We start from the raw sequence: 20755 nt of genomic DNA, 5'->3' as shown, positions 1-20755 counted from the left end.
AATATTGATTCTTATTTCTGTATGTTTTAACTTCATACATAGGTGAAATGGTTTGCTTCTCACCTTTAAATGAATATAACATAAATCTGATTTTTTAACTGGAAACTGCTTTTTCTTCACTGTGTGTACATATACGATTTCTGAAGACTTTATTTTTTTACAATTTGTCATTTGTTTTGAGTGGAACATGATTAGTGCATTGGCTCTTATATCCTCCTACTGTGTTCATAATGAGCATTTCTTGCTTCACTCGCCTTCAACACTCAACATTTATGTGCAAAACAAAATGCAGTTAAATAAATATTTCATTTAGATTGACTTTACAATTGTTCATAATCCATTCATAGTTTTCCATCAATAATATCTACCTTTTTTCTTACTTTGAATGTACCATGTATTGAATACATGACTCTATACATTTAAGTGTTTGAAAACAATAAGTTTTTTTAATATTTTACCGTTAATCTTAAATAGTCTTTCAAATCATAGATTGGAAATTATTTTCATTTTAATACTATGTAGCTTACTAGGATAAACACTCCTCTTTCAGCTCAACTTATCTTCACTTAACTAAAAGGCTTCTGGATTCGCTGAAATTTACATCTTTTACTGTTCTTTTAATTAAGTTGACATGAAATATGCTTAACTGGAAATTCTTACGCAAAAAACTAATTTTCCGAGATTTACTTTTCACCGTCTGATTATATATTAAGTACGATTTTATTTTATGTTCTTTTTTATCGTTTAATTATTGACAGATAATAAAATCAACACTCGTTCGGTAATGTTAAACGGATCATTTTCTCCCTGTTTGTGTTTCAACGTCATATATTTATTACTATTTTGTGAGTCGTTTCGAAAATGTTAGTAAATCTAACTAATCACTATAAAATATCAAATGGTAAACTAGAAATAGTTATCTATTTTCATTCCATCACACTTATGTTTATCTTCAAGTGAAAATAATAGTTTGATAATTATTTAGATTACACTGTGTAAAAAGTTTGCATGCTAGTTGGCATTGTTTAGAAAACTATAGTTTATGTTACCACCAAGCTATTTAAGTTGTCACAGATCGCTTGTAGGACTGAGATATTCATATTGGTTGATCACTGATTGGTAACCAATCCAGTATTGGTATATTCTTTTACTGACGGTCGAATTCTATCGATAAGTTTGCTTTGTCGCTGACTTGACATCTCATGCACTTTTTTTAAAGTCAGGTGGTTGCAGATAGTCTATATAAAATCCTGAACCTTGGTTTTGTGCTAGTTAACACTCACACTAAGGCATACTTAGAATATTGAGGCGACTTGTAGTCTCTGTGGGGTTTTGATGTTCAATGAATAAAAATGTTTACTCCGCGTACAAGCTCTCGTAAGATACCTCTACCTTTTACAGTTTTGTTTTTCGAAATCTGTACTGCATTGAACATAAAACTTTCCACCCTTTTTTCCTTTTGTAGTTTCACGCCCACGTTCTGTTCCAGGTATCAATAATTCAGGAGTAAACACGTCTATTTCTTCAGATACTTCATTAAATGCACATGGAAGCTATCAGTCCACCAACCAAAGTAATATTCGCCCGCTTTGGCGTCCGATAACTTCTGTTGGCGGTACGGATTCATTTGCTACTAGATCTTCGTTAAGTCATCAACAAACTTCATCATCTGTCAGTAATCGACCTAACAATCTCCGACGAACTGGTGCAGTTCGCTTAAGGAAAATCTCTTCAGATGTTCATTCTGGACCAAGGGTGTTGAAAACATTTCAAATGACTCAGCAACAGTCTAAAATATCCATTACTCAGCCGACTCAACAAAATGTTTCACATTCATCTAATCACTTGTCTCATAATATCGATAAATCTTGTAAAACAAGTGTTATTATACCTATCACTTCGTCAATATCTTCAAGGTTTTCACCTTCTTATGATAATAATGGTGATAGTATTCATAATGAACAAGATATTGGTATACGAATACGAAATATTCATCATTTTTTAAATGTATGTGACAATTTTAATTGTAATGCAATTAAAAGAAAACGTAAATATTCTAAACGTTTAACTACGAATACTACTACCATTAATACTTCCACTGGTTCATTAGAAACAGATTCAAATCGATTTCATTATACTCAATTAGTCCCTAATGAGATGAAATTAATTGAGCATGTTCGTAGACAAGTAAGCGTGTATAGTTTAACAGTTTAATTAACAATTGGATCTAGTATTCATACATAGACTTTCATTCTCATAGTAGAAATAACTGTTTTCATTTAAGTATTTATTTACATCCGATACATATCTTTTATCAATAAAAGCTCAATGGCTTATTGTCGTCTTACTTTTTTCCCTTATTACCGTACTTCTAACCTTAGTATTGATCGCTTGATTTATTTTTATGCAAGCAATGATTTGAAAACACCTTAATGTATTTAACTAATTTTTATTCAAGTTATGCAAATTTAAAACATGACTCTACTTCCCATACTAGTGTCACTATGTATTACATTATAACATAACGCAATGCTGAATATATATCAACCTGTACTTGACCACTGGGTTGCATTCAGTTTATTATTTTTTATTGGGCGAGACTACAATTTATGGACGAACCAATCAGATTTACGATAACAGGTCTTGCATTTTGGCGCAAAATTCATTCACCCATTTAGCTAAATGGAATCCTGGTATTATAGCTGATGTCAGTTCGTGATGAAAACCCTAAATCTAATTCCTAACCCCAACCATCAACTATAAATCATAATCCTTATTCTTCAAACTGCTTTATAACCCTCACTTACCCCTATTAAGTAGGTAGACACTCTCAAGGTCACTTTAGCGTCTCTCAAAGGTCGTCCATAAATTATAGTCTCACCTTTTTATTGTTTTAAAAGTACTTGATATTACCGAACAGAATTGATAATCTTATTATTCACTAATATAATCTTTTTATAAATGTATTTTGTCTAAGTGATATTTTAAATATCACATTGGTTCAATGTGAAATTTAGCTTTTAAATAGTTTGTATTTATTATATCCTACGTGTCTTCTCTTACGGTCTAGTTTTGTCAATAAACATTTCAAGCAAAATGGAATTTATAATGTAGATTAATATTACTCTTATGAAACAGTGGTGTAATTCATCTGATGACTCGATTAAAATTCATTTAATATTCTCAACATAAACCTTTCCCATCAATAATCTGATGGTACTTAAATTTGTATGTGATTGCCAATAATATCGAATATTGTTGGAATTCACACAATCATCACTTAGTACTTTCGGTCTTGTGTGCGAACACTTAACCTCTAAACCACTGACTTGAAATCCAGTGGTATACATGTCTGTACTACAAATAATAATCATATGTTCACGAGTAATTGGCTTCAAGATTCAGTTCCTGGACTTCTCTGGAAGGTCATAACTAGTGGAGTTCAACCACGTGAAGTGTAAGACTTACGCACCACAGACTGTGGAACATGGTCATGCAATATCGTGATTTTATCGGAGGTAAACATGTATATCATGGGATCCTGGGTCAGTGGTCTAGAGGGTAACTGTTTGCGCCCATGACGTCGTCGTGGTTCGATTCACTTTGTAAGATGGTGAATACGAAGGGTCCACCTAGGGGAATTGGAAAACCCTGATTCGAAATCAATGGTGCACATGGGCTCCAGGATCCTGAAGGAACAAACTGCTTATAAACCAACTGTTGGTAACCGGCTACCATGGGACTACATCTTTTGACGTTTCTCCACTGCTATGTAGATCAGACTTTTTGGTTGGAGGCTCCGAGTGTGGCTTCCCAAGAAAATCCTTCGCTTCTGTCTAGGCACCCATGCAGTATCGCAGCCCACTCAAATCAAATGACAATTACTACTAGAAACATTATTCTTGCTTCAATTGAAGTTCAGAGAAATCATATTCACATTCATTTGATAACATCCATTTTTATTTGTTTTATATACTACGTCACTTATCTACCCTCTCGTTTTCTCACTTTATGTATACTTATTTTTCAACTTATACTGCAACTTTTCACAGATTGAAATCATGAGTCAGTTGAAGCTAGACCACCATTGAAAACCTGGAAGCACTGGACGGCCGTTTCGTCCTAGTATGGGACTCCTCAGCAGTGCGCATCCACGATCCAGCACCACGCGGGGCTCGAACCCAGGACCTACTGGCTTCGCGCGCGAGCACTTAACCATTAGACCACTGAGCCGGCATCCAACGGTGTTAATGTCCAACTTCAACCAATCCACGAAGTTGCGCCACCATATACCATTGTCTTCAGTGAGCTGATATCTCACAACAGACCTGGTTGTACTCCACTGGTAACGGCTTCCCACTAGAACTCCATGAGTATCTCTTGAAGTCAGTCACTAGTGAGCAGATGATTATTATCAGAAGGGGTTTGTGGAACTGCAACTGCCTATGGTGAAAACACTATCATATCTAAAGGATCTCGAGTCACTGTCTGATCGAATTTCGGATGCTACCACCGAATACGGATACTGAAACCACGTATACCATTCAAACTGTCTTACTTCAACGTTCGCACACTAATCCAGGTCTGACAACAGATAGGGTTGGCTGTGTCTTTAGGTGGTCTCAACATCTATATCTTTTGTCTATCCGAGACCTATATTTAAGACTCTAGTGAAGTACTGCAAATTCACTCTCCATCTGTCGCTTCGGAACGTTTGTTTCACGTCGTTTATCCGGTTAGTCTGTAACATCTTCGTTTGGTTTTGATGGCGTTGGTGTCTCACTAAGCGCTATTGCTGTGGCATCACTGACCGATTGGATTCCCATTAACAGTCGGTTATATGTTATTAGATCAGAAAGTCCCATCAAAGTGCGAAGAAATCGGCGTGAGAAACGATATCTTTTCATCATCTCTGTCTATGCTCCGACAGATTGCAGTGCGGATGCGATCAATTATGAGTTTTATCACCAGTTAACAGTTTTTCCACAGAAGGTGCTTTCGACAAATATTATTGTACTAGCCGAAATCTTGAATGTTCAGGTTGGGCGTCAAGGCACAGTAGAGAGTCGTTTAGGTGGCCGATGGGGACTTCTTGGTCACAGGTCAGTTAGTGGGGACCGTGCACTGCAACTGTGCACAGACCTCAACCTGTTTCTGGCTCACACTGACTACCGGCACAGTAATCGCCGACATGCCACCTGGCGTACTCCTTCATCTCAAACCTGGATGCAGATTGATCAGCCACCGTTGTCGTGGTTGTGTACAGAGCTTCTGCTCGTTTTGGAGTACCTATCTGAACTTTGATCATGATCTTGTTTGCGTTAATCCAATTTGTGGATTCGTAGATTTGAAATGCTGAGGAAACCTTTACTTGAAAGGTACACCAATTCAGTGTTTCTTGGTTCTCAGTGAACTAAAATCGACTCGTGGTTTTAACTATAAAAAAACATCTATTAACCTTACTGATTATTTTTGACAATTTTTATCGTAATTTATTAAGTTTAAAAGTTATTATATCTCTTATTGCTTTTTATGGACTTTAAACAAATAACTGGATTTTCTAGCTACATATTAACATTGATGCACATCGGTCTTAAAACAACATTTTATATTCAGTGAGGGAAATCCTTATTAAAAATTTGTTCTGAAGACTATTTTTCTGTTGTCTTCAGCAAACAGAAAAATATCACCTGGATAGATTGTAAGCAGAGATGGACGGTGTCTTGCGGTGGAATCTAGGATGCGCGTTTCGTCCACTGTAGACTCGTCATCAGGATGTAGTACATCCCAAGGTTGATGTTCACTCCGAGACGTGAACGCCGTATCGTTCACTTCGAACGCCATCACGTTATCCACCTAGTCGCCGATTGTACATCGAATCTGGAATGCAGGTAAATCCAGTTGACAAGTCTCATATGAGATAAAACGCGCGTTCCGGATTACACTACTAGTCACCATCCATCTCTGCTTCTAATACTTGTGACTCAATGGCAGTATCGAGGCATTCTGCCCAGGGTACACACATACCAATATAAGACTGATGAATTGCAATCCTAAACATCAATCGGAAGTCTTAAGCAACCAATACGTAAATGAATCACTATTATACCTTTACTAAGTGTAAGAAAGTTATCTTTTGGGGGTATATCTATAAAAAATTTGTACACAAGTAGTGAAAGTTGATGGTCTTCACAGATATTACTATCTTACTCAGTCAAACTTTCCTATCACATTGACTGCTAATTATTCATTTATTAATTTATGCAATGATAATCTAAATTTGCCACTCGAAGTATTTTCTGCTTCATTTTACATAAAATACTGAGTGGTAGTCAGATAAAAAGTGACATTTTAAAAAAGTATTAACATCTTTTTTGTATTATCATCCAGATCGATACTGATGAGACCGGTGCATGCCGTTCCCAGTTGACGATGATGTTGTTTACATGTGATATTGTTTCACAAGCAGCTGAAATACTAATGGGATTCGGTAAATCAGAGGCTAAAGGTAAACGTATGTATAACAAAAGTATTTACATATAACATTTTGGTATTAATCAAAATCTATTGCTTTTTCGTCTATGTTATTCTTCAGTGTGCTGTGTAGAAAACCCATTCATGAATTTTGATTGCATTTTACAAAAACTGAACATTTACCTAAAATATTTACTAACGGTTTTGTGTTTACCGATTTCAAAAACTTTCTCGTCTATTCTTGTCAACTACTTGTATGAACCTGATTGATTGATAAATCAAGTGGTTGGTATCCCAAGATGTTGAATTGGATCCTGGAGAACCACAGGATCGTTTCAAACACAAACTTTGGGTTGTGTAAATAATACTTCTTACTAAGCCAATCTTTTCACATATCTTTTGTTTGACTTTAATTAAAATTGTCACGCACTGATGTTGAATGCTTCGTTATTGAACTTTTTTTCAGTGTGAATGCATATTGTTAGCTGTAAGGTAATGTTCATTATATATGTCGGTATCTAAGGTGAACTTATTGATTTTGTTCATTGGAAAACTTTCATTCAATAAATTAAGAAAATACGGGATTTTAAAACGATTGAAGGTATTATCAAGACAGGAAATTTAGAAGATATACTGCGCTATTGCAATTGATCTCATCTAAGGTCTTCAGTCATTAATAACAACTATAACATGAACCTGAAACATATAGTCGTAACCTACCAACATGACCTAGTTCAATAGTCCATGATTATGTGGAGTCATATCATATTTTATTTTATCCTCCATAAACCCTGATTCTATTATCTACACTAGGGACCTGATCACGCCGAAATATATCTATGCAGTGTGCACGTGTTACACATACCCAGCCACCTTGGTCAATAACCGCTTGCAGCCTTGTTAACCTACGATTCATCTGGTGTTTTACTAACCGCTCCTGACTTGTTTTCACTGTAGTCTAGTAAATACCAGATGCCTGCAACAAGTTTTATATATACATATGTATCATACTCATTCTCATTTCCATTTAGGTTTACTCAATCACTTTATGAATTGTTCGCGTACAAATGAAGTTGAATTAAAAAGTTCTACCCGTCTGGGTAAATTGAAACGAATGCTTTTAAGTGGACGAGATAATAAACCAGTAATTCGAATGTGTTCAAATATTACGGTTAGTTAGCGGTCTTTATTTCTATGACATGCACTGAGATCTGTAATTCTATAGTTTTTTAAAAACAAAATTCTTGTTAAAATCACTGAGTATTGTTGTTAATTATCATTTTTCAAAAATCTCCAAAAAGTGTAACAAATATGAAACCATTCAATCAGTGTAGTAGTATATAAATATTTCATCTATACTAGATAAACAGTAGTGCTATATATTTATTTTTTAGGAATTATTTTAGCGTAATGTGTAAGTCTTTATCGAAGAACCTTCTGGATTGCTCACACTATCTACCCAGTTGTCCTGTTCAACTAAATAACGGTAACAGTTACATGCAATAGCAGGTTTCGGTTGACCCAATTCACACCTTGGTGGTGGTAATCCTGTGGAATTAGATGACAAGATATTGATTATTTTCATCCTTTCCCTAGACATATTGTTGTGGCATGAAGTTGGGTTCGGTGTGGCTTTATGTTGATTGCTATTTACAGAACGATTAAGCTAGTTCTTTGGTGAACTCGATAGGATGTTATTTGCCAATCAGTAGCATTTCAACTTTAATAATCTACATGCCAGCATGAGATAGAGATGACAGGACTCTCAGAAGAGCTTTATATTATGAACAGAAGAAAAAGGTTGTAAAGGTACAACTCTGTTTATATCGGAAAATGAAACAAAACTGGAGCACTACGAAGTAAACGCAAAGCATTACCAACCAACCAGATTATTTCAGTGGTTAATATGGAGATTCGACTTTAAAAATGTCATTGACGTTATATTTTAAAGGAAGAACCAACTTCTAATAATACTAAGTTTTAGTCAATCCGAGTTCTTCTTAACATATATGCTTTTGGTTTAATTAGTCAACATAAATTCATAGTCTTGATTATGTAGCTTACGTGATTTGAAACCGAATGGTGAACGTTTAGTTCCGACATATTTTGGTTGGCAAATCATATTGCGTTATTATAGGTGTTAAGAAGGCAATGGGCTGAAGAAATCTATAACTATTGTGAGAAGTTATAAAGCATATACATAATACATATATATAACCTTCAATCGTCCATGTTCATCTTTTGTTGTGTTCTACAATCTGAACAACCTTCTAATCTGTTCTCTAAGTGTTCTGCCATCGCCGTGCTTGTACTGTAATGGAACTCTGCACTCCATCGGTCAATTTCTAGGCGTTGTTTCTCCACATACTACTTACAAACAATCTTGTGAGTAGCGTCTACTACACTTGTTTTAAAACGTAAAGAAAAACATGATCCAACATGAGAATAATCAACAGTAGTTTTGCATGTCAGATGTTGTATCTGGAAGGTAATTCAGTGATTGTTTTTTAATTTACTTTCCAAATTTATTCACTCCCACTGCATCCTAAATTCGAGTACTTACATTTTGTTGGTTTGACACAAAATTATTGGTTTTGATATTTCGCTTACTCAACTTAGAAATATTTATTGGTTATTTGTATTTTTTGTATGTTGAGTAGACACCAGTACCATCTATGTCAGTACAAGATGTAACGCTATGGCGTCGTATAATTCTTGCTGGTTATCAACTCTTTCGCTCTACAGCTCCTATTTCTGCCTATGATTTCAATAAGTATTTAACACCTCACTCTCCTCGTTTGAGAAACACTTCTGAAGAGATTGATCACAGCACAGTTTCAAGATCAGTTCAACCAATCCCTAGTAATCGTCAAACACTTACATCATCTACTGATTATCTATCATCTCACACTACTGTTTCGCCGGGAAGACTTGTCAAACAATCACTGTCTGATAGTATGTCCACTAATGTTCCACCTTTATCGTCTTCTTCAATGTCAACAACACCAATAAATGCGATTGTTTCGTTGCCTGCATTATCCATGTCAGCTACAAATAATGCTCCACGTGGTACATCTTCCTCTTCATCTAATCCAGTCTTACTTATACAAGCATTAGCGAGTATTCTAGCTGGATCTGAAAGTTCTACTTCTTCTCGTGCTGGTTTAATATTTCCATCTCTCTCAAGTGGTGTTTCATTGGATGCACAACATTTAAATGGAAATAACATATCATTCCTACCACCTAGTACAGCATTATCATTGAGAGAATTGTTTGGTTCACGTATATCAAACAATGGTTCTTCATTACCTACTACTGGGTCTATAATGAGTAAAACAGCTACATCTCTTAATGTGGCTGTCGGATCTAGTGGAGCGGCTGTCACTTGTGTTCTACGTTTGCCAACTCCAACAAGATCTACATGTTCTTATTTCTTAGTAGTGGCTAGTACAGGACCCAGATCTCTTGTTTCTGGTACAGATACAGGGATAATATCTAATACATCTACATCAGATGGTTTAAAGGGATCAAGATCACCATTTGGTCAACGTGGATTAATATCAATCTACAATTTAGATAAGTTACTAATACAGATCGCAGAAAAACAAGATCGAGGTTTAAAAGAAATTGCTAAATTGAAATTTATCACTGCATTACTTCAATCAAGGCATAGTGAATTGAAAATTGAGTCTGATAATGAGAATAAAGGTGAGGCCTTTTTCTAATTTCTCTTTATATCCCCATTTTCTTTTATTTATGTATTGTTTTATACATTTTCCAGACAATATGTTCTCTTTATGATGTCTCAGATAACATTTTGATGTAATAGTCAGGGTTGTACATCGTGACGGCGAAATAGAATTGTATTAACTAGAACACATGTTCTTGAGGTCCCATCATATCACGTTGGTCGACTTTAGAGCAATAAGGACAAAAACAACAAGTTCATCATTTGGTATATCAACAGTACGGGGTTGTAACGATGCTAAGATTTTTCCTCCATACAATCAACATCTACTGCGATATCACCTCCCCACAACTGGAGTGAGTTCTGAAAGATCGACTCTTGAAATAGTACACCTCAATCTTCTCCACAGGTTCCTATCATCTTCAGTAAGGTCTTAAAATAAAGAATTGAGGTGTTAAGATCTATTCACTCAAAGGTCGAGTGACAAGTCTCAAGCAGTTGTTCTCTGGGGTACTACGATCGCATTTTACGGTTGGTAAGACCACCTGTAATCCAGCTTTCTATAAGGGTCCATCCTTTCACAAGACGGGCAACCGGTAAGTGATAATCCCCCTCATACGTCTAACAGCAGTTTGAGAATTGATAATTATAAGGGAATAATGTTTCCTTAACTTTTTGGTTCATAAAGATTTTGGTGTCGATAAAGAGAATATCTTCATTTATCAACAAAATCATATTTTATCTTTAAATCGTAAAGCGTAATAGATGTTTTGTTGTTATATAGAATCTCGAGGTAACTGGTGTTTATTTTTTACGTTTGATATGAAAACGAAAGACGATATCGTTTTAGTTTTTCATCTAAAGACGATTTTTCACAATCTTATACTTAAACTAAATGAATCATATTGAATCACAGTGTTTACTGGCTTTCTTACAAATATTAGAAAAAAAATTTGTAAGGACAGGAATTTCCAGTATTCGATCCACATACAAGAATTAATCTATTTTTGAAGAACAGATAACCAGATTGATTATTACATCAGTTATCCTTGGCACAGAATTAGTAAATAGACTTCATGTTTTTTTTCCAATTTATTAAAAGTTTCTACTTTTTGTCGTGAATAAGCATTATTCTGAGCTGTTTTCGTTTGTGTAATATTGAACATTGAATGGGAGAATGAATGAAGTAGTCAGTTAGTGTTCGGTTCAGGAGTATAAAATACGAAAGGATTTCTTAATTGACCAACCCTTAATGTTTTTATAACATTAAAGGTAACATTTTTAGATTACTCAATAAAAAGATAAAACGCATTTGTTTATGTAAGTTCTTTAGTTATACCATTATGAATATACATATTATTGATTTACTTTGCAATATTGGTATTGCATTACTTGTCCTATAAACGTCTTTTTTTTACAAGTTTAACTGATTATAATGAGTATCTTCCGTTGGAAATCTGCTGAGACTTCTAGACCACTTATTTTCAGATTTTTCTGATTTAAAACCTGATTGATCAATTATTTAAGTTAATCGCGTGTACTCGTGATTTAATACGAATATAATCCACCAGATAACTAAGCTGACTGCTATAAAGTTTAATCGAAGCCACTATAGTGGTTGCTAAGTTTACCCCACCTTGTCTGTTGTTTATTGAAACGTGAGGTAATTACTATGGAACTCATACATTTAATATATTGTTCTGGGAAAAAAGAAACTCCTCGAAAAAGTTCACAAACAAAGACTGATCGATAGCACATCACTGTTTTTAAAATCTTTTATACGTCTTTTTTGTTTGTTCACAGGTTAAATGCTTTATGAATGCGAACGTCAATTGATATCATCTGATAAGGTTCACCAAAAAGAATCCTGTAATATATATCTATCGACTAACTTCTTAGTTTTTGACCGTTCGCTCGTTATGACAGATACGATTAAACATTGAGTTAATGTCAATATAATCTTAACTTCCATTTGTTCAGTACATATACTATTCTACTAGTCCATTCCCGTGTTCAGTAAGTTAGAATGCAGCAGACAAGCTTCTATTTATCTGCATATCAGTCACTTAGTCGTTTTAATTCAAATAGTCAGTACTTTCTAGACAAAAATCATCGGACTACATCACATCCCAAATAAAAAACCATACGTAGCACACAATGAAGACATATGGAACGAAAAATCAAGTGAACGTGACCTTATTAATTAACAATAATTTAGGCGTAATAAAACAATAATTAATTGTTCCAATGTTAGCTCACAATTCAGGCAATATAGAAATACAACAATCCAATTGCCTACTAATTATTCGAAAAAAGGTATAACTGTTAATAATCATTTGAATAACTTCACAATTTCAACTTTTCCAATACTCGCTCCGTTACAATAAAATGAATATAAGACAGGAATTAGTTACAATAGTCTGTCTATATTGCTCCACGAATTAAACCTTGACTGTAATATTAGTGTTAAATACAATGATTATTTTTACTTTTTATAATATATTTAGTAAAATCCAATACAGATATTATTACAACAGAATTAACAACATCATTAAATGCAATGTCAAAAGAAATGAATCAACATTTGAAACAACTTTCTGTCAGTTTAAACAATTTGCCTAAAATCAGCACTGCAACAGCTGGTATCCTCATTTCAAGTATGACAGTCAATCCATCATGTTCATCAACATTTGTTATTTGTGGTTTATGGGTGAGTAAATTGTCATTTTTTAAAATACAATATTTAGTTCTTTTTTGTTTCTGTTTACCATAAATAAATATTGACCAATAGGGTTATTATTTTTTCTGTAAAAATATTTTGATTCTGAAGCATAGTTACTATTCAATTATCCAAAGGTATTTTTTAGTACAAATATTGTTAGCTAGACTAAGGTAACTAAATCATTGTGTGTATATTCTGTAGACCGATACAAGACATTCGGTCAGTATGTTCTTTGTCTAAGTCAAAATTGTTAATGATCAAGAAGATCTTAATAATGTTAGTTCTGCCGATTTTGTAGAGCTCATATATATTTTTTTTCAAAAGAAGACCTTTTTAATTTAATTTACGTATGTTTAAAATATTTTACTGAATTTGATTATATCTCATTTTGTGGATTGATTTCTCAAATATAATTACAGGAATGTGTTGTTATGAGTTTATCATCTGCTGGTCAAATATGCGGACGTATCTCAGTGATCCCAGTTGTCGGGACAAGACGAGAACAAATTATCAAAGCTATATGGTTACCGAATTCGATTAACCTGTTGGCTATTCTCACTGATCAGTCTGTTCAAGTAATAAATCAGTTATATGTTTGTTGTAATGAGTTAATTTCACTATGATCTGTCAGTGATTACAAAATAGTTGATGGTTCTATATATATTCTTTACTACTTTAAAGTAGTTTGTACACTCTAATTTATTAAATGTATCACTACTGGATTACAGTTTTATGAATGAATCGATGTTCAAAGATACACCTTTATAATTGACCTATTGTGCTCCTAATGAACACGAGACGATCATGATCATAAATTTTGCAGTCTTCATAGTGTTAAACTGATCATCTAACAATAAACAAATATAAATTTTTGGTTTATCATTAGTGGTTTTTAATAAATGGGAAGTCACCATTGGTTTGATACACTTCACTGATATGAATCCTGCAATATATCTTTAGTCCGCTTGCACCATTTTGTTGATATTCTAGCTCTGATCAACTATACACTTCGACTGCTAAGATCAACCGTTAGTGAAGGGCCGAAATAAGCCAAATGTCTTTATTTCAGGATACACTTTCCACACACGCGACTGCGCAATAACTGGAGTAAAATAGGAATACTACATGTAGGCAAACGTCTACTATACAACTCAGTTTTATGACTCAACTCATGCTATAATGTATAGCAGATTCTTGGCCACATATCAACATAAAAAAATGAATTATAATATAGACATAAATTCGCCATAAGCCCAAGATAGGTCCGTAATTAATTAACAATAATTTCAGATATTTGGAACACATTAACAGTTTATGCGTGAAATATCAGTTTATAACTGGTAACTATACAATAAAAAATTGAGTAATCGTTAGCAGTTAGACAATCCTAAGAAAAACGGGAAAGTAGATTACTAACAATGATTAGACCTGACAAAATTCGGAGAGAAATTCCAAAGGAAATAAATAAGATTGTTTTTTAAACGTCTAAATTAAACATTATATATATATATATATATATATATATATATATAATCCAATTTGCAGTAACTTTCTGCAAGAGATATTTTTTCTATTCTGCACTTCCTTCTTTTTATTTTCTCTCTTACCGCCTATCCAGATCTTTGATATATTCGTTAATCCAAGTAAACCGAAATATCATTTCAAACCTGTTGATGGAAGTTTTTGTGATGCAACATTTATACGCCTACCATTACAATCTATGCAACAGCGGGGTAAAGAAGAAATACTCACTAATCATTGTGATACTTCGATGTCTGAAAATGGTGATGATTATGATAACGTCAGTGATTCGCTTGAACAAATAAAAACTAACAATCGTAATGATCGCGATACTTCGAAGTCTGAAAATGTTGATGATTACGATAACGTTCGTGGTTCGCATGAATGGGACATTCACCTTTTAGTTATGGCTAATATGGGTTCTATTTTACATCAGGTTTGCTTTTTTTCTCTACTTCATCTTGCTATATTCATGAGTTTTGTAAATTTTTTCGGATCAATTTTTCGTTCATATAACTGTCATTTCTTTTGTATGTTATCTCAGTTTAGTTATTTGTTTGAGTAGGACTAATTATAGTTTCTTCACACTACACTACTGATTAGTGACATGTGTAAAATGTGAATCCCAACTTCTTATCCTCATTAATTATTACTTAAAATCGTCTGGAGGTTTTATATTAAAGACTTTGTTTTGAAGCAAGAAAAAAATATTGAGAAAATATTGCTAATACAATGTTAAATATTCTAGCTTGAACAGTAACAAATATACTATTCTCTGCACAGAGCGATACAAAACTTAGCAATGACGGTGTAAATAACATACCTATTTTGAAGAATATAAACTTTGTAAAGTGCATTTTAAGTAATTTAAACAAACAGTTTTTGTTTTTCACATCAAATCATCCTCAATTATTTTTTGTATAACAAATGACTGACTTGTAGGGATCCATTTTTCGATGTAGTTCTTCAAGTACAGACAACTTCGGTTGTATCGTAGTCTAGAAGCGGTTGTTTGTGTATATCGGCTTAATGAATTGCAAAATAACCAAATAAATAAAATGCTCATCTTTTGTCAATATCTTTGAGATCCGTGTATAAGTGTATTTCACCAAGTCTTGGACTGTTATACATTTAGCTTCATGATCTGATTTCAACTTTATTTAATATTGTAACATCTAAATAATACAGTTGCATATTGAATTATTAAGGTTGATCTGTACGTTTTGTAACTTCATGTTCTTCTATCTGTATATCCTATAAATGTAAAAATTATTCCGGACAGATTTTGACAGAACCAGTCATTTACTGATAGAGTAGTATAAAGAGCGATGATTTATCACTTATTTGTGTACCACCTTTTTTCGATTGAACATTAGCTTTTCTTTTTACTTCTCCATACTGATTAGTTGAACTGTATTTTAAACGAAATAAGTGAGTAATTATTTTAATAAAAAGTTATAATACTAGATTACGTAATATGAATAATAATAATAACAATAGATTTAGTGAATATAATTAGATGATTAAAATATTTTCATCGGAGCTTGCATATGGTACGAACTTCTCTCAAGAAAATATAAAAGTCGTTTAAAAGTTTTCAAGATACCGCAACCTTTTTAACTGAATTCTATCTTAACTAAACCGAAGTCAGGCAGCTTTCGACCCATGGGAATTAGTGGACGAAAGTCAAGCACTTTAATCAGTGAACAATGGATCCACCCAATGTTTTCTAGATATATGGGGATCTAATAATAAAAAAACTGCCAATAATTATTCCTATCTTCATAAACAATGACACACAAATATTCCTTAAATTTGATTAAACTATTTTTTCCTATGTAATTATATTATACTGGATATCTTTGTTTACTCATGAGTTATCAAACTGAGTGTTAGTGGCTCCGTGGATAGTTAAAACATTTTGCTCTTAGTCATTAAGTTGCATATTGGAACCAAGCTTTATCTTCTTCGGTTTAGGTAACTGGTTACGTTCATAATTAGAATGTAGTTTGACTTCAAGTACACAAATCTGTACCTGACAAATCATCATTATGACACATAATTTATTGATTATCCTCTATTTATTTTTTATCTTTCATTATTCAGAGACTGGGCCCTCTTTGCCTATCATTCTTAGGTCCATTCTTTCTAGCTGAATCATTGGAATGGGATATCAACAGTTTAAAAATGAACCCCAATACAACCACATCGTCGGATGATCTAGGAACAATTCCAGAATTAACATTAGACCGTTTAACTGGCGTACTTGGTGGTGGTGGAGTTAGTGTTCAGTATATCAATTCAATGGGTCTTTTATTACATTCTTATCAGTCTGGTCATTCCATTGCTAGTGGAATTAAATTATTTAACACTACCGATAACTCCACAGCACAAACATTACAACAAAATAGAAAGGAATTATGTATTACTCATTCATTTCTACTGGCAGTTGGCCCAAGACGCGGAGATGGGAACGTACCAACCACTGGTGTTGGCTACATCACACCATCTGCCAAATTTACCAAGTTAGTCCATCTACTGTTTCTTTCTTCTTGTTGTCGAAGAATATATTTATTATTATGATTTGTTTGTATGTCGCAATTTCCGTTTAATAGTATTTGTTATGATAGATGATGTTATAGATCTGATACTAATTTCCTCTTTAGCAATATTTATTTGCTGGTGTAAAAGTAGAATGGAAGAAGGCTTGGCGCAATCAAATCGAAATGTGGCGCCAGTTCATGAAGTCACTGATTCTTGGTCTGACACATGATGGTAGATACAGAGTACCTGGCAGGACCTACGCGATAACCACTATCAGTGGTCGGGTAATATAGCTCGGAATCAATTATAGTGGTGAAAATGCGTTTGTTTGTGATCGTTTTCTGGATCATGAGTCCCAATATTCTCATATACGTTTGCATTCCCTCTTTTCCCACTATATTCTCAACGTTGATTTATTTTTATTACCATCGTTATTACATTATTTCGATCTCGTTTGCTATTATTCTTGTTAATTTCATTTCATGGTATGACTTTAATAGTGCAACTCGGGTTGACGCACGTTTACATCAGGCTCTCGGTTGATTATGATTGACTGAAAATTTAGACATTGACCTACGTTTTCGGGTCATACTAATTTATTTGTTGCTTTTTTAATTTCTGTTGTTGCAGAAATTCACCTGTGATTCATCCGGAAACTTCTTATATAGATTCAGATAATCTTCTGATCTCGTTACTTTTAGCAGCTCATTCCGCTATTGATCCGTCATTACAACAGTCAACTTCATCATCGTCATCATCATTATCATGTACTCATCCAAATCAAAAGTCAATAATTCCCAGTATCGGTCCATTATATCGTTGGACAGAAATAGATGATCATCCAGGTCTGGTGAGCGCACAATCTAAAATACCACTGGTACCTAATTCGTCTTTACAGCATCAATCATTTCTAATGGCATTTGAACCAGATCAAATATGGATGCAACATTTATTTATTCATCCTAGTTCACGGTTATTTAATATTCATGATTCAACCATAAAAAATTTGACGACTACGACAACAACAAGCAAATTATTGCCATCTTCCACGACAACTGCAACAACAACTACTATTAGTAGTGTTACTAATACTACTACTACTACTGCTACCACTACATCTACCACGCTGATTACTACTACTGCCACCAATAATTTAAACGGGAACGTAAATGTCCATAACCTAGATAGGTCTGAAGCAGGGCAAATGTCATGTGAGTTTTCTACCTTAGCATTATTTTTCATATTTGTTTTAGTTGTTTACTATTTGGTTTTTGTTACTTAAGATATTATACAGCCCATGCGTGTGTAACTTATTCTGAAACGTAATTTTCGAGATTACTAGCGAGAAACGATGACCGAGGAAGTTTAATTATGTCAAATCTGTGAGGCAGTTATTTTCCAATGACACTAGAATGTAGTTGGATTGATTGTATCATTAAGTAACAGCCTACGAAACAGTAGGTTAAATGCTCATTGAAGGAAACGAAGGTCATAGGTTTGTTCTCCGATAGGATCACGGATCTGCACTGGAAATAAGTCTTTTACTAGAATGAAACAGCTTTCCAATATTTCTTAATTTTGATTGGCTATCTAATTGATCTTAATTCATATAATTAAAGTTCGATATTTCAAAAATCACTTTACTTAGAAAATATATGCTTTTATCGGTATATAGTATTTAATATGTTCATAGGCTATCTGTTGCGAAAATTTTAATCTATTAATTTCTTAAAATAATATTGATATTAACAATAACTCATTTCATCAATTTCTAGCTGCTTCAACTCAATTATTAGATTCATTCTCGTTCCATTGGTTTGGCTCTCCAGAATACATCGGTCGCACATTAACATTTTTATTAACATCAGATGGGCATTTACTAGTCAATGCTTCTGCTCCAAGGTGTGTTTATCGATGTTTATATATTGTTATTTCTTCAACTTTTTTCTTACTAATAAACTTCATTGATTGAAAAGATTGGCTAAAATGTGAAACCTAATCAGTAGTTTATTTCATTTTATTATAAATCCCATATTTGTTTATTGTTTTAATCTCTTTGTTAATATAAATAAACATAAATCTTATTTTTTTGTAGACATATTTCATAATTACACTTACCTAATTAACACGTTGACCCCCTGTCAATTTTTAAATTTCATCGGTACCTATTACATTAGAGCAATACTAATTTCTGATTGGTTCTTATCTTGTTTGCTGGTAGGAATTACGATCTTAGCCAGTTAATCTGTATCAAGTCATTATATGATTATGTCTTTCAGAAAATATGTATTTTGGCAATACTTCTCATATATGATGACGTGATATATATATATATATATATATATATATATATATATATATATATCAAGTTTTAACGGAACGAATATTGGTCAGTTCGAAACTAATATTTATATCTTTATTGTATAATTAGTAGATAATTTTATGACTGCATTTGTACGTTCTTTTACTGCAGGCTTTCAGGAGTCTTATCGACTTTCGTTATATTTTTTTACTATTTCTTAATTATTGCTAATTTGTTTGGTACTGTCTACCGCTTATGGTATTATTGTGCTCTCAGTCTGATTCCTTGTTTTGTTTACTGTCTAGTTAGACATTTTCAGTATGTTATTCCGTGTGTTTTGTGTCATAATTGAGTTGGATACAACAGAGAACTAATTTGTGTCTTATTTATATCTTCTGATTGACTACTGGGTTAAAAGGTGGGGCTTGAGGACCAATGAGCTTTAAAATTTTGGCTTTTCTTTGCTGTTCAGTTTGTTAGTACGTGATATACATCATAGGTCTAATTGGCTAAATAGCACTTGATACTGATTAGAGTCTCTAGCCATAGCAAAATCAGCGTCCTACAAAACGTTACAGGTTTTAATTCACTTTAGCATATTGCTTCATTCACGTACATCGTGTACAAAAGATGCATAGAAATGCAGTATATTTAGTCACCCATTCATTTAAATTTTTTTCTTTAGCCTATAAGATTGTTAATCACCCCATTTTCTCACCAAAATTTGTTATTGTAACGGTAAACAAGCTGTCTTTTTTATACAGCAGTCTTTGACACACTCGAAAAGTACCTACTTTTCTTTTTTATTTGTATATAATTCAACTACTTGACTTCCTGAAAGTAGTTTAATTTTATGCGTTCAATCTGGTGACGTTTTATTCAATTTACATATTGTTTAACACCTAGATCTTCAATTTACACTTCGAAGAATATAAACAAGTGTAAACCTGAAGAAAAAACGCCTAATTATCATTTATCTGTACTACCTGGACAATATTGGTTACAAAATGATTTTTCTGAGAAACCTATATCAGTTGGTCGTGGATTCTTATCAAATGGTCCTAATTCGATCGACTCTTTACTCTGTAATTTGCCGAAAGGTGTTTTATGGGATTTGGCAACAACGTCATTTTATCAGTTATCTGGAAGTTTTAGATGTTCCAACCAGCAGCAGAATCCAGTTCCTAGAAAGAGATCTTTAACAATCATTGATGAAAACACGATTGAAACACTGCAGAAATATCTTATTGAATCACCGGCATTTGGTCCTTTACCTGTTGACTTTTTCGAACATGTATCCGAAACCCACGAAGTATGTGTACTTGTTTGTAATTCTTGAAGCTTATTTGATTGGTTTTGTCGCGACTGGATGTAGTTGACTTTTATGGTTTACAAGATAACTAACTTATTTATCAATTATAGATTCGTGTAATAGACTTCAATCTACATTTTTGGTGTGAAGTACTGACATACTCTGATTGCATAGACCGTTGTAGATAAGCAG

The 20755-nt window shown here is 33.4% G+C and overlaps 1 protein-coding gene across 1 annotated transcript in view; it reads left to right on the top strand.

The window, feature by feature from the left end:
• UBR4 (Ubiquitin protein ligase E3 component n-recognin 4) overlaps positions 1 to 20755 on the top strand; it is a 128786-nt gene that overhangs the window by 36633 nt on the left and 71398 nt on the right. The window contains exons 26-36 of the mRNA XM_051208646.1: positions 1466 to 2187; positions 6391 to 6508; positions 7506 to 7645; positions 9135 to 10182; positions 12670 to 12872; positions 13304 to 13459; positions 14503 to 14841; positions 16512 to 16930; positions 17580 to 18160; positions 18725 to 18851; positions 20158 to 20563. Coding sequence (XP_051073210.1) covers positions 1466 to 2187; positions 6391 to 6508; positions 7506 to 7645; positions 9135 to 10182; positions 12670 to 12872; positions 13304 to 13459; positions 14503 to 14841; positions 16512 to 16930; positions 17580 to 18160; positions 18725 to 18851; positions 20158 to 20563 — 4259 coding nt within the window. The remainder of the gene's footprint in view (positions 1 to 1465; positions 2188 to 6390; positions 6509 to 7505; positions 7646 to 9134; positions 10183 to 12669; positions 12873 to 13303; positions 13460 to 14502; positions 14842 to 16511; positions 16931 to 17579; positions 18161 to 18724; positions 18852 to 20157; positions 20564 to 20755) is intronic.

Source organism: Schistosoma haematobium, chromosome 1 (assembly GCF_000699445.3).
Source record: "Schistosoma haematobium chromosome 1, whole genome shotgun sequence".
Taxonomy (NCBI): Eukaryota; Metazoa; Platyhelminthes; class Trematoda; order Strigeidida; family Schistosomatidae; genus Schistosoma; species Schistosoma haematobium.
This window is presented reverse-complemented; position numbering and strand designations above follow the sequence as displayed.